Source organism: Crocuta crocuta, unplaced genomic scaffold (assembly GCF_008692635.1).
Source record: "Crocuta crocuta isolate KB4526 unplaced genomic scaffold, BGI_CrCroc_1.0 scaffold236, whole genome shotgun sequence".
Taxonomy (NCBI): domain Eukaryota; kingdom Metazoa; phylum Chordata; class Mammalia; order Carnivora; family Hyaenidae; genus Crocuta; species Crocuta crocuta.
Window position 1 is genome coordinate 1,457,175 of NW_027530998.1, and position 15,331 is coordinate 1,472,505.

Genomic DNA, 15,331 nt, shown 5'->3' on the forward strand with positions numbered 1-15,331 from the left:
AGCCAAGACTGAAATGTAGGACTTCAGACTTATGTCCTTTAATTTGAATAACCAGTATAGTTCATTTCAGTTCTTCGGAATACACAGCTTTTACATTTCCCTAATGATTTGGTATGGATTTTTATCTTGTTTTGGTTTGTTAACTTTTTTCATATTAAGTTGATGTTTCCAGGTGAGTCTTCTTGATTTAAAACCAGAAAAGACATTGAATGGCTTACTTTAGTATAGGCCCTATTTAATATGCTTAGTTCATTTTACTTGTGTAAATTGATGTAAACCTACATTTGCTTTAAGTAGATTTCTTGTAAAAATCTTTGTTAGTGTGCAAATATTTTAAAAAGTTGACTAAATGTGAAATATAGAAAAAAAGTGTATGTGAGTATTTTGGTAGAGTGGAAAGCAATTGAATAACTCATCCAAGACTGCATCATAAAGGTAGAAAAGGTTGTGAGGGAAAAAATGTAATAATAATAGTAGCATTTATTGAGTGCTTTTTTCAGTCAATCTTGTAACTCTTTCCATGTTTTAATTCATCTGACTTTTACAAGTCCATGTAACAGATACTATTATCTTCCTCATTTTGTAGACAAGGAAATGAAAGCACAAGAGTGCTTTTTATTGTCTAAAGGAACCTATGCTAGCAAGTTGCAAACTTGGGATGTAGATCCACACCCTTCTGTTCTAGAAGCTGTGTATGTCATTTATTTAAATTGCTACACTCTTATCTCTAATTTCACACATCAGGTCAAAACTGTGTTTTTCAGGATAGCATTTTAGATAAAAATGGAATTAGGAGTCAACCAGAGTTAGAAGTTTAATGGTTTTTGTTACTTGTCTATAGAAAAGCTGAAGTTACAGAATGAAAAATGGAGATGCATTATAGACTTCTACTGCTACTAGTTCTTTTTCATAGAAGAGGTTTAAAAAGGATTTAGTGCTTCTGGACCCCTGCAAAAATCATCCTGGGATAGGAGGAGCACTTCTCTGTTCTTAGCAGGAGAAACAGACCTAATCAGGCATATTTTTGGTCTGATTCATTTGGCCTTCCTCATAATTTTTATCTTATTTCTCTTCTCTCTGTGTATATATGGCACAAACTTTGTTGTGGTATTTATTTTGTAAAAACGTGGTTATAAAAGTATAATTTTCACTTTGAAAATACTACTAATTATTTATTTTTTCTGAAGGTAGAAAATATTTTGTTGAATGATAGTGGAAACTATGTACTCTGTGACTTTGGCAGTGCCACGAATAAGTTTCTTAATCCTCAAAAAGATGGAGTTAATCTAGTAGAAGAAGAAATTAAAAAGTAAGTTTCTATCTTTATTGCGCTTTGTCTCATGAGAATTTTAGGTAACTTAATCTGTGGACCAGTTCTGCTAATACAAATTTTAGGTATTCCATTTATAGATTTCTTTGAAATATTTATTGCCATAGGCACTGGTTAATTGATGTCTGCTCAAGCTCAGTAGAAAATATGCTATGTCACAGATACAAGTTTTTAATGTGCATTATAAATGTATTTATCAAGAAATGTATTAAGTTAATTTGTGGAATTAAAGGGAGTTTTACATGATTATTGAGTTCAGTTAAACATCATGTTTTTACTGATACTGAGGACTTGCTAGCAAGATAGTAAATTATTTGGAAACTGAGCTTTTACTTCATATTTAAGATGAAGAAGATTGACTTTTAATACAGTGAAAACTAGAAAACCTGTTACTTTGTAATAGCGTATTGGAAAGCTCTGTGGTAGAAATAGGTCATATCTGCTCTATGTTTTTTTAGTTTCATACTTTCTCTGGTTGCTAGGGTACTTATAAAGACCTCTCCCTTACTTTTCTGTTTTCTCATTTAGAAAATAGAACTGTTTGTAAATCTTAGGTAAATGTTAAGTTACCTTAATAAAATGATAATGCACGAAGGTCTGTCAGAATAGGAATTTCTGAGTAGTTTTTTTTTTTTTTTTTTTTAGTCTCCTCTCTTCCTCACAATTTCTCAGTTGTTTAAATCATTTGAACTGCAGTATGCATTTTGAAAGAACTCAAGGAGAGCTGATCTTACTCTGGCCCATTTGTATAACACTTTGGGTTTCTAGACCATGTATTTCTACTCAGGAAACATAGCCTATGGTGATTATGTTAGATTCCATAAAAATTAACTCCTTAGTAAACATATAAATATTTTGAAGAATACAAGAACAAATCATTGAATTGGCTTTTTGGGGATATACGTTTGTGTATATACATGTATATGTATGTGTGTGTGTATATATATATGTGTATATATGTATGTACACATATACATGCATACATACATATATGTATGTGTATGTATATATATGTGTATATACATAAATTTAAAAATTATTGCGTTGTGATTTGTAACTGCTTTAGGATCTCTGACTTGCTGAAATTTTCATTTCTTACTGCTGAGATCTGAAGTATAGTTAAGATTCAGTAGAATTTTGTAGTAGTGATGAATGCAGGCTCATGAGGAATTCTTGTGCTTTGTGGCTCAATTGAGGAGGTAATGGTCTAACCATTTATTCAGTTAGAAGGTGTTTATTCAGGGCCTACCATGCAGTGGACACTATTGTTGGTGTTGCAGTATAGCAGTGAAGAGAAGTCCTGCCCTCGTGCAGTTTGTATTTTGGTTTTGTAGGTTACTCCTCGGTAGTAGTATCATTCAGAATGTCTCACCAGTCAGGGTAATTTCAAAAAAGTAAGATGATAGGATGTTGAGCCTTAAGATATTTCATATAAATGAAACATACAACAGTCAAAAGTAACTTATACCGTGATATAGGTAGTCCTTCCATAGTCTAATAGTTTCTGCCATGAAATTGAGTACTACTTTATTTCTGTTCATAATGGGTTTCGAGTTTTTATGTTGCTAAATATTTATTCACAGTATCTTTTAATTCCAGATATCTTATGATGGCAGTCAATTCTAGAAGTGTTCTTAATTAATGTAGTTAGAATGATGGCAACTAGATTACTTTTAAAACAACGACAATACAAACAGACCTAGGGGAGGTTTACTACTGTGTGCCAGAAATTATGTTAGAGTCCCTAAAAACAAACTCCTTAATAAACATATAAATTAATTTTTGAGAGGGTAGACATTTTGTTTTTAAATTAATTGACTAAAATATTTTGATAAGGATAGTTTTAGAGTCAAATTATATTATTTAAAACAAATTCAAGGAAAACTATGTTTTCAATCCATTGTCTTTATTTCAGATTTTTAATTAAAATTAAGTTTTTATATCATTAGAGGTGCTGTTGCATTTGTTGAATAAAAATGTGTATAGATGCTTTGTATTGTTCAATCTTGATGGACTTTTAATGACCTTTTTAAAAATAGTGTTATTTCTCTATGTTATTGGACCTAAAAGTTTTTTGTAGTATTTTATGTAGAAACTATATAGTATCTATTTTTTTTTTTTTTTTTATATCTCCACTCCATTTCACTTATTTACTGCCAGGTATACAACTCTGTCATACAGAGCCCCTGAAATGATCAACCTTTATGGAGGGAAACCCATCACCACCAAGGCTGATATCTGGGTAAGGCCAAGAAAGGCTAACACTTTCTCTAAACAAATTAAAAATAAAATCTGAGTTCAGTTGATTATTTTCCCCCTGTTCCCCAAAAGGTATTTTATAATAAGTAGAAGAGAGTGGTATATTCTTATCCAGAAGAAGAAAATAAATAGAACATTTTATCTTCTTAATCCTGAAATGGAAAGCTTAGGTATAAAAAAAGCAAATAAAGGATTTCCATATAATGTAATGCTCTGCCACAGTATTCTTTAGAATTTATATTACATGTGAATGTTAACATGTTTTGATTGTCATTTTGATTGCAGTATGGAAAAGCTGGTCATAATTCTTAAGTAATTCTTAGAAATATTTTAAGAACTTTTTAATGGAAACTAACACGAGTAAATTTTTTTTTCTAATTAAAATCAAGCCATTGACCAATTTTTACATGTTGATGATCTTACATAGCATATACAGTTGACCCTTGAACAACATGGTTTGAACTGAGTGTATCCACTTAATATGCAGATTTTTATTTTATCTTTTTTTAAGTTTACTTATTTTGAGAGAGAGAGAGAGAGAGAGAGTAGGAGCAGGGACTGGGCAGAGAGAGAGGGCGAGAGAGTGAATACCTAGCAGGGTATGTCACTATCAGTGTGAACCAAGAGAAAATCAAAGTTGGCTCAGGTGCCCCAATATGCAAAATTTTAAAAATAAATATATTTGAAAGCTTTCGTAGATTTGCAACAAATTTGAAAAAACTTGCAGATGAACCAGTCAGCCTAGAAATATTGAAAAAAATTAAGAAAAAGTTACTAACACATATTAAAATATGTGGTAATTGACTGCTTATATTATTGGGAAGGCTTCTGGTCAACAGTAGATTATTAGTAGTTACGTTTTGGGGGAATCAAATCAAAAGTTATACGTGGATTTTCAACTGCATGGGGTATTGGCCCCCCTAAACCCTGTGTTGTTCAAGGGTCAACCATATATCTGGATTGAATTATTAAGATTGATCATATTTCTATATAGCTGAACTTTACATTAGAATGCCTATACTTTTTTAGGACTTGTTTCATGAGGGAATATATTTTGGCTTTGTTTCATAAATTAGCACAAAACTCTATTTTAAATGTGAATCCATTTAAATTCAACAAGTATTAGCCATATCTACCACTAGGGACTGTATTAGCATTGTAGGAAAAAAATTCCTTTGGAAATACTTCTAGAGTTTACAAAAAAATATCTGTTTATTTTAAAAACATAATAATTTAAAAAGTAGTCAAGCATAATGTGTGAAACCAAATGAATATCTCCTTGGCTCTCTTCTCTTGACCTCCTCCTATAGGGGTTGGGATACTAAATATTCTTGCAAGGTAATAAAAAAAAGAATATCTTTGATATCTTTTCATCTGTCATAATCACTTTTCTTTCTTTCTTTTTTTTTTCTTTTTTACACCAGTGATTCTTAAATCTTGTGGTAGTTGAATTTTTAACCATATACGTAGTTGACTCAATGGACAAGTTTGATTTAGTTAATTTGATACTGCTTACAGATTACCAGCCTGTAATTAAAATTCAGTTTGTTTTTTCTCAGCATTAACTTTAAATGGCTAATAGTAAATGGTTTATAGTATAATGTAGAAAGCAATCCAATCAGATTTTAATTCAGTAAAATGAAGATATTAGAAGAGGTGATGGTGGAAGTTTTTCCTAGCCTAATTTTTTTACTGCTTTTGAAATCCATGTTACCTAAAAGAGTATTTCAACGGCAGAGGAAACAACAGACATTGTAGTTTAACTACTGTTTGAATATCATCAAGGCTTGATTGAAAGGATAATTAGTTTCTAAGTACATGATTGTTACCCCATATCTTAACAAAAAAGAGAGAATACTTTTTAATTCATTGTTTTCATTAGACTTGATATGTGTGCCAGGCAGCATACTAAACTGTGATAAATTTCAAATTTATACCTTTTATAGATTAGTATATGGGGTAGTATTTTTATAACTGATAATTATAGAACTTAGTATAAGTATTTAGGGTTACAAATAGATTACTCAAAGGTGAAGAAAAAAGAAGAAAAATAATCAGAAAATAGAATGTATGTTTATATGCTTGACAGAAATAGAATTTTAATTTTCATGATACCACTTTTTTTTCTTGTCTTAGTTTGGGTGAAACAAAAGTATGTTGCAACATTTTATGTGTGAATGAAAAAATATCTAGAAAAAATACCAATTTATATTGGTCAAGGATTGTGTTTCTGATTCTATTTCAGGATAGTACTGATTCAGGGAGTTATCATACTGAGGTTAAAGTATTCATTTAGCACTTTATATTTTGGGGGAAATTTTTTTTTGGTTGGAAGTTTCCATTATAGGTTATTTTTATCCTGAGAACTAGGATGCTGATTTTATAAGCATTAGGAAATTCAGTGAGAGATGCTTCGTGTTATCTTTTAATAAGGAAAATTGAAGATGATGATACTCAGCCTTCAAAATTAGATCATTTTTTCCCCTTCTGTTTCTTGAACAATTCTCACTGTATCAAATGGATAGAGGGAAATGCCTTTGGCGTGAAAAAACTAGGGCACCTTGTTGTGTTCACACTGTGTGAAGCAGAGCATTTTATATTTATGTTTTTTAAGGATACTGGCATTGCTATCTAAAATAGTTATCTGGAAACTCCCACAACATTTACCCTAACAGAAAACACGTTACTAAAGGTTTAATTGGCAAGATAAAACTGACTAAAATGCTGATCTTTTGTGCCTAGAATGTCATCTGGGCAGTAGAAAGGTGTAATTTAATGCAAACACTACACTATCAATAGTATTTTTTAGTGCTGTTAAGGAAGCCTTAAGCTCAGTTTGCTACATATAAATGCTAAAAACGTCTTCCTTACAGAAAAAAGCATTATAAATATTTTTAAGTGACATTGAACTGGTTATTTCCATTCAGAATCTTTACCATTTCGTTAGTCACAGTAAAGTTTTTGAACTTACTAGAATTACTCTTCTGGAATTGAAATTTCTAGAGCTTTTGAACTTTTTTTGTTGGAAGACTATATTGAAAATAATGTTTTACAAATACTGTTGAACTTACAAAGGTGCTTCTGTATATTGTGATCTTCATGATAGTTATAAAACTTAGTGTATTTGTTAGTTGAGTGTGCTAAGTTGATGTGTGGGGAATCTAGCAAAAGAGAGATGATAGAAGGCCAACAGCATTGCTGATAAAATTGTATACTGAGTATTGGATAATTTTATTATAGTCTGTTTGGAATTAGAAATAACGTTTACACTCTTTTTTTTTTTTTTAAGTTTATTTATTTTGAGAGCGAGAGAATGAGAGGAGAGGCAGAGAGGAAAAGAGAGAATCCTAAGCTGTACTGTCAGTGCAGAGCCTGATGTGGGGCTCAAATTCATAAACTGTGATAATGACCTGAGCCAAAATCAAGAGTCAGACACTTAACCTACTGAGCCACCCAGGTGCCCCAGAAATAACTTTTACACTCTTAAGGCTTGTAGGTGACACTTCTTATAAGAACATAATGATTTCTTGAGTGAAAATCATATTTTATTACTGCTTCTCAGGTTTGAGATATTAGCAGCTTAGCTAGGAATTTCCTATGCTACTTTTCAGAATATACTTTGTGTTTTAGGGTGTTTTGTCTTCATTGTCAGCAAATAGATTTATTGGTGCTGTACTGTCTATGAAGCCATGCAAGTAAAGCAGACAGAGCCCTTCCTTTGTGAATTTTAATATAGGTTAGCCAAGACAAATATAACTATATTTAGAATAAAAATTATAGGGTTATTTGTAGAGATAGAGAACTAATTTTTATGATGTGAAATAATGACACGTTTAGTTAATAATAAAAATATATTGATGTTTGTCTGATAAAATTAACTGTGCTGGCTAACTCATACTTTGAATCCCAGGATTTTATAATATGTTTTATAATGAATTCGAAAAAATGTCGTTAGAAGGTACCTTGTGCTTACTTTGTTGTTTATATGCTAGTTATGTGTTACATATAATTTTTCCTAGTGAAAGAAATAAAACTGTAATTTTTCTAAGAGGAACCTGCTACTTCTAATTTTACTTATGTCATTCATGATCTAGAGTTCCATGATAGATTAATCCAGTCAACTAATCACAGATGTGATAGAAAAATATGGAAATGATACAGTTAAATATCTTTAAAAAAATTAAGCACATTAATTAGTTTAATCACACCATTAATTGGTTTAATTTGTGAAATGATTGATCCTGTATTAGAAACCTTAGGCTTTTGTGTTTTTTAATAACATATTTTGGTTTTGATTTGGGGCTGTGTTTTTGTCTTGTGATAGATTACTTGAGCTCTGACGATATTCATACTTGTTTGTTTTACAGGCCCTGGGATGTTTACTGTATAAACTTTGTTTCTTCACTCTTCCTTTTGGTGAGAGTCAGGTTGCTATCTGTGATGGCAGCTTCACCGTCCCAGACAATTCTCGTTATTCCCATAACATACATTGCTTAATAAGTAAGTACTTGGAAAAATTTATGAAAAAATTCTAAGGTACTCTATTTAGGGTGAGCTATTTACATCTTTTTACCTAAACCTAGTCTTTTCATTTTATGTATTAGAGTTTTGTGAAACTATAATAAAGAAAAACATTAAAAAAATGTTTATAAGACTTGCATAGGAATGAAAGCAGCCTAATTACTGATTAGTACATTGATATTTTTAAGCCCCCTAGATAAGCTTTTGTGGAACATAGAGATTATGTAATTAAGGAAACTGGAATTTCTAGAAAAACTTCCAACAAAACATTTAATTACTTAGTCTTTGTACTTTGAAATCTAAAAATCCAGATCTGTTGCTTCTTTGGATCAAAGTATTACCAGTCTTAGATTGTAGCTTATTCAGACACCCTTTTTATTTTTATTTCTTTAAAAATAAAATTTTTATTTATTTGAGAGAGATTAGAGAGCAAGGGGGTTGAGGGCAGAGAGAAAGAGAGGCAGACAGAAACCCAAGCAGGCTCCATGTACAGTGTCAGTGCAGAGCCCGATGTAGGGCTTGAACTGACAAATTGTGAGATCTTGACCTGAGCCAATATCAGGAGTCAGACACTTAACCGACTGAGCCAACCAGGTGTGTCAGCCATCCTTTTTAATATTTATTCATTATTGATAATGAAGTGTTTATTGGAAAACAACCTAAATGTAGTATCAGAAAGAGGTAGTCCTGGGGACCTCTGACTCCAAAAGAAATATCTCTGTTTTCCTTCTAGCCTCGTTTAAGAGTTCTTTTCTTCCTTTGGATGGATACTGTAATTTTTTTAGTACTTGGTAAAATTTCTGAAAAAGATAATTGGGTTAGGAAGGAGGACCATCAGTTGTTAAAATTAAAATATTACGAAGCTACATTATTTAAACAGTACCTCTCCACCTGTTTTAATTAAGATGTTTCTAGCATTTCTACTCTGTTTTTGCATCTTAAACATCGCCTGTCATAGCCTCCGGCCACACAGATCAATGCAATAGAAAAGAGAGCCAATCTAAATATATTGATATTTTGTAATATAAAGATAGCTGTTTAACTCAGTGCAAAAAAATAGGTGGAAATACAAAACATTAGTAGGCATTTATGGCCAAAAACACTGAGCTGAAAATCTATCAAACTTTATGCTAAAAATTCAAATAAATCAAAGACCTGAATGTAAAAAATACAAAACATAAATGTACCTGAGTAAAACAGTCTTGAATTTATTTATAACACCCGAGTGGGTAGTCTGTAAGCAAGGTATTAGATCTCAGGAACTAGAAAAGATGAATCCATTAACATATGAGTTTAAACCATTAAAATCTCCCTCCCCCCCATCCCCAACCCCTGAACCCTAGCATAAAAATCAAATGATAAATTGGGAAAAAAATATTTGAAACACATTTGGCAAATGACTAACTTTTATAATTTATAAGGCTTCTGTAAATCCAAAAGAAAAGGGCCAGTACTCCAGTAGAAAAGTGGTCAAAAGAAAATGGATCATAAAAGGATATCTAGCCTTGCTTTTGCAAATTTATTTAAAGAACAATCTTTTTATTTATGTAGATTTGTTCAAACGTAGTGGAAATTGGGAGAATTATGTCAGTTGAAACCAAAATTGCTTCGCAAAGGGAAGCAAAGTAATGGGATGGGGGAGGTGCTGTTACAACTTTCAGGGGAAAGGAAATAGCCCTAAGCTTTGCTGCTGTACTGGCAGCGTGAAGACTTTTAGCTCTAATTGGAAAACCTTAAATATGAGCGTTTGTACCTAGGGTTTTCTTCACAGAGAGATCTACTTCTCGTTTGGGTGGCTCCCTACTAATGGGTGGCCCCCTGAATTAGCACCCCTGCTGGCTTAGAGTTCCATTTTTATCTTTATTGGTTGAGCACTTCCAGCCTTGTTTTGATGTGTTTTTATATCCCTGTGGCAGTTTCCAGCCAAATTAAACTACCTGCCTGGGCAGTCCAAGTTACCTTCCCAGGTACCAGTTAATGTTTTTGTCAGTGACCTGGTTGACATAGTTGTATATGTTTCTCAGTGGTCTGACCCAGCTCTGTTTTTCCCATTATCTCTGTTATTTTTAGCCTGCCATATTATAGAATGTGATTTTTTAAAAAGCAAATCTACCTTTGGAGTATATTTGATTAAACATTAGACTTCTAACCTATCTATTTAGTAGCTTTCTTCCTTCATTGTCCAAAAATTAGGGCATTAAAAGCATGAAAGAACTCTGATTGGAATGCTCAGAGATTAGATTGAGGAATTTACTTTGGCTGTTGTGTGTTCTGGCTAATTGAAGTTTAACCTTTTATTGAGGTCCTTGCAAATCATTGTAATGATGACTATTTTGTTGCTAAGTATAATGTTTTAATCACAATTGAACTGAGGATTTTATTGGGGATCTTGCAGTGTCTTAGACACTCTGAATATTCTCATTGAACATTGTGTTATGAGAAACTGTAGAGTATATACCCTGATTTGTGATTTAATTTGCTTCTGGTAGTAAAATCTTATTTTCTTGAGTTGGGTTGGTTCTTTTTTCTTCTCTGTGTATGTGTGTATAGGTCTTGTTTGTGGGTAATGGGAAGGAGGAAAACTTAAACACTTTTGATAATTTTAGAATCTAATGGGGCTCTAGTTCATTGATATTTTACTGTGCATCATATGCTTCCTTTGTCAAGAAATGTATAGATTTTAGTTTTCATCTTAAATATTAATGTAAATTTGACCATGTATTAATGTTTTGAAGTTATATCTGAGAACAAGGCAGAAAAAAATTTGAATAAAATAAAAACATTCAAGTAAATGTTCATAAAACTCCTGGGCTTTACTTTTTAAGTATTGTCTTGAGTAATAAAAGTTTAACAAAATAGAGATTATTTTGAAACAAGAACATACTTACAATGCAATGTTTTTTAGAAAATACTTAGATTCTTTGCAGTTTTATGCTTTGCATTTTTTCACATGTGACCTTGCCTATTTCCTACCGTCCTATTGAGGTTTATCTGTCTCCTTTTATGATAATATAATGAGTGATTTACATTGCTTTCAAATTCTACATTCAGAAAACCCGGAATTGCCTAGTTGTGCTCATAGTTTTTGAAAGTGAAACATTTTAATGCTAGTTGGTTATTCATGCAATGTAGTTGCCCCCACATGTTAATATAAAATAAAGCATTAGAAAACATGTATTTTTTAATTTTTTTAATTGTTATTTTTTTTAAATTTAAATTTGTTTTATAATGTTTTTTATTTATTTCTGAGAGAGAGAGAGAGACAGAGAGAGAGAGACAGCGTGAGCAGGGGAGGGTCAGAGAGAGGAGGAGATACAGAATCTGAAACAGGCTTCAGGCTCTGAGCTAGCTGTCAGCACAGAGCCCGACACAGGGCTCGAACCCACAAACCGTGAGATCATGACCTGAGCTGAAGTCGGATGCTTAACGGACTGAGCCACCCAGACACCCCAACATGTATCTTTTTAGTATTAACAGTTTTACTAATGCTGCTTGCCTCTGTTTTATATAACTCAGGATTTTTGAAAATGAAATAGCTCTGCCTAATCTTTGTTAAAAGTATATGGTTTGTGGTTACATAAGAATTTGCATATACTTTAGGTGGTCACTAATATGGTCAAGGGTAATTATTATTACCTGCTGTCATAAAGCTCACTTTAACTATTAATTTCATCATACTTTCCTGGTGACTTTTCATCTTAAAAGTAGCAGAATCAATTATTTAGAATTTTTCTTCTTAGGTTTTGTTAACTTTTCCAATAGACGAGTAATGGAGGTGAATTGGAGGTGAGGAGAAAAGAATCACTTTCATTATGGATCTAAGAGTTGAAAAGAACTTAAAGAACATTTAGAGGAGAATGATAAGCATAACTAATGGGATTATTGAACAGTTACGATGAGTGAACAGAGGGCTGGCTGCCTTACCTTTCTTTCAGCTTCTGTTGTAAGGTGGTTAAGGAAGTACATTGTAGAGATTTAAGAAGGCCTTGAGCCAAAAGGCCTGGGTCTACATCTGCTCTGTCACTTATTTGATACATAATAAGTGTATGTATCATTTGATAAATGGGCACCTCCATTTATCTTAATCTTATTTCCAAAATAAGCATATTAAAAGTACCTACCTCTTATAGTTGTTATGAAAATTAAATGAATTATCAAAAGTGCTTCTTACCATGTGTAAGTATTCAGTAAGAGATAGCCTTTAATAGTACCATTATTACTATTCTAATAACTACCACTACTGCTGAATTATTATAATTCTTCCTGAGCTAACCTAATTTTTGATTTTTCTGGGGAAGGGGCAGGGCATCTGGGTAATGAGTTTCAGAAACTCATTAGGATATTAATTTCCTGCAGACATTTCTTTGGATGCTATGAAACAGAACTTGGTTTTACAGATTAATGGTGGCTGTATCAAAGGCTTGCCATAAGTTAAATACTCAAAAATATATTGTTAAATGTAACCAGACAGGAAGATTATTTTTCTCACTGCTTACTTTGGTTCAGTGATGTAGTGATTTATATGAACAGCAGGCAAAGCTTTGTTTTTCTTACTTTTGGGTCTGCTCAATTGCTTTATGGTTCTATAACTTAAGCTTTTCTCAGCTTATCTGCTTGGCTTAAATTTCTTTTTTTTTAATTGAAATATAGTTGATATACAATATTATATTAGTTCTAGATATATAATGTAATGATTTGATGCATGTAAATATTGTCTAGGTAACATATATATAAGTCTAGGTAATATTTATCACCTCACATAGTTACACATTATTTTTACCTGGTGATGAGAACTTTTAAGACCTATTCTTTTAGCAGCTTTCAAATGTATAGTGCAGTAGTATTATTAACTACAGTCATCATGCTGTGTACAGTACATCCCCAGAATTTATTTTGTAACTGGAAGTTTGTACCTTTTGACCACCTTCCCCCATTTTGTCCATACCTTTTCTTCCCCACCTCTGGCAACCACCAACATATTCTCTGTATTTATGAGTTAATTTTTATTAAGATCCCACATATAAGTGAGATTATAAGGTATTTGTTTTTCTGTATCTTAATCTCACTTAGTATAATGCCCTCAGGTCCATCCATGTTTTTCACATGGCAAGATTTCCTTCCTTTTTAATGGCTGAATAATATTCATGTGTGTGTTTGTGTGTGTGTGTGTGTGTGTGTGTGTGTGTGAATGAGATATTTATTGACCCTTCAGTGGACCCTTAGGTTGCTTCTATGTCTTCACTATTATAAGTAAAGCACTGAATATGGGGGTACAGATATCTTTTTGAGCTGTTTTTGTTTTCTTTGGATAAATACCCAGAAGTGGATATTTTGGGTCATATGGTAGTTTTAATTTTAATTTTTGGAGGGGCCTTCAGTACTCTTTACCATAGTGATTGCACCAGTTTACATGCTTACTAACATTGTCCGAGGGGTTTCCTTTTCTCCACATCCATACCAAGACTTGTTACTTCCAATCATTTTAATAATAAATAAATTTATTTTAATACCTATTTCCTGTGGGAAACCGGAACTTTCTTGCTTGTTTTTAATACACTTTATTATGGGAATAAAAAATATACAGATGTAGGCAGAACAATTCAGTGAATTATCATGTTCCTGTTACACAGCCTCAGTGATTATTACCTCATGGTCAGTCTTTTTTCATCTATGTCCTTAGCCACACTTCTATATTATTTTTGAAAATAACCTCAGACATTTTAAGTAACCTTTGGAAAAAAAATGAAAGATTAAGAGAGGAGTTCTCTTGGAGATTTCCAGTCATTACCCCTGAGTTACTGCTTGGGCAGATGTAGAGAGGGCTCTGATCAGTGACTTCTAGGGATAGCTACCAAAACTGTCCCAAATAATCTATCCTGACATATTTATAGTGCCATTTAGTGTTTTAGTTATGATTGAACATGGTTCACAGTTATTAGCTATTAAATTCAGTTTATTTCAGCAGTCCGTAGAATATATTAGGTAGGACCTATATTCCCAACATATAAGTTTCTAATGCACTTAGTCCCTGATTTTATGATGATTCAGCTTGTGGGTTTTGAATTTTACAATGATGTGATACCATTTCAGTAGAAACCATACTTTGAATTCTGAATTTTCATCTTTTGCCAACCAGGGCTGTGCGTTGCATTGCTCTCTCGTGATGCCAAGGCATTGAGCCACAGCTTCCACTCAGGCACATGATCACGGGGGTAACGATAACACTTTCAAGCATTCTCTTCCCTTACAGTTATTTTGTTGTTCTCTTTCAGTACAGTATTTGATAAATTATATGAGATATTCAGTACTTTATTATAAAATAGGCTTTGTGTTAGATAATTTTGTCCAACTGCAGGCTAATGTAAATGTTCTGAGCATGTCTAAGGTCAGCTAGGCTGAGCTATGTTCAGTAGGTTAGGTGTACTAAGTGTATTAAATCTTTAACCTACAGTATTTTTAATTTATGTTGGGTTTATTGGGATGTAACCCCATCATAAGTCAAAGAAGCATAATAACAAGCTAATGCTTCAAGTATTTATGGTTATAAAATCAGAGTGGGTGTTTGTTTCTCTTTTAGCTTTATTTACAAAAGTGTAGTAAATAGAAGTCTTTGGAGAGAAAATGTGTCTTTATGAAAGGAAAGCTGTTTAGCAAGATTTTAATGTATTTGGAGAGGCTGGTTTAACTTTTACTTCGGACCAGGCATGGATCTATCATTTTGTATAACTTGAATGGAACTACTTTATTTAATATTTGGCTTGAGTCTTTGGTGAAACCATACTTTAACTTGGTTACTGCTATAGCAGCAGCAGCAGCAGCTTGAAGGAACTCTTTTTGTTGGGACATGAATGGATGTTGTACTTTCCTCAGCAAAATTCGTTATAAGCATAACTATTTCAGCTCCTTGGGCAAGTTTTTTTTTTGTGTGTGTGTCTGATACCTCAGTTGGAAATACTGTGGCGGTTTAATCATACACTGCCTTCAGGGCTAAGACTGTTTTATGGTCTCAGATTGTAATAGTGGTGTTTGTATCAATAGAAAGATTCACACAATTAAGAGGAACAGAGAAATAGCCTTTCATTTCCATGTGGCTAATATTTTAAAAGTTGATCTTATATTTTCAGTCAAATCAAGGTCAATGGGAATGCCTCATGATGATTCACGTGATCACCTTAAATTGAGTAAACAAGGGTATATTTCATCTTCTGTGCCCCCCCCCCC

General features: G+C 32.6%; 1 protein-coding gene across 1 annotated transcript in view; it reads left to right on the forward strand.

The window, feature by feature from the left end:
• BMP2K (BMP2 inducible kinase) overlaps positions 1–15,331 on the forward strand; it is a 122,926-nt gene that overhangs the window by 58,327 nt on the left and 49,268 nt on the right. Inside the window, exons 5-7 of the mRNA XM_077770541.1 lie at positions 1,188–1,309; positions 3,491–3,572; positions 7,957–8,089. Coding sequence (XP_077626667.1) covers positions 1,188–1,309; positions 3,491–3,572; positions 7,957–8,089 — 337 coding nt within the window. The remainder of the gene's footprint in view (positions 1–1,187; positions 1,310–3,490; positions 3,573–7,956; positions 8,090–15,331) is intronic.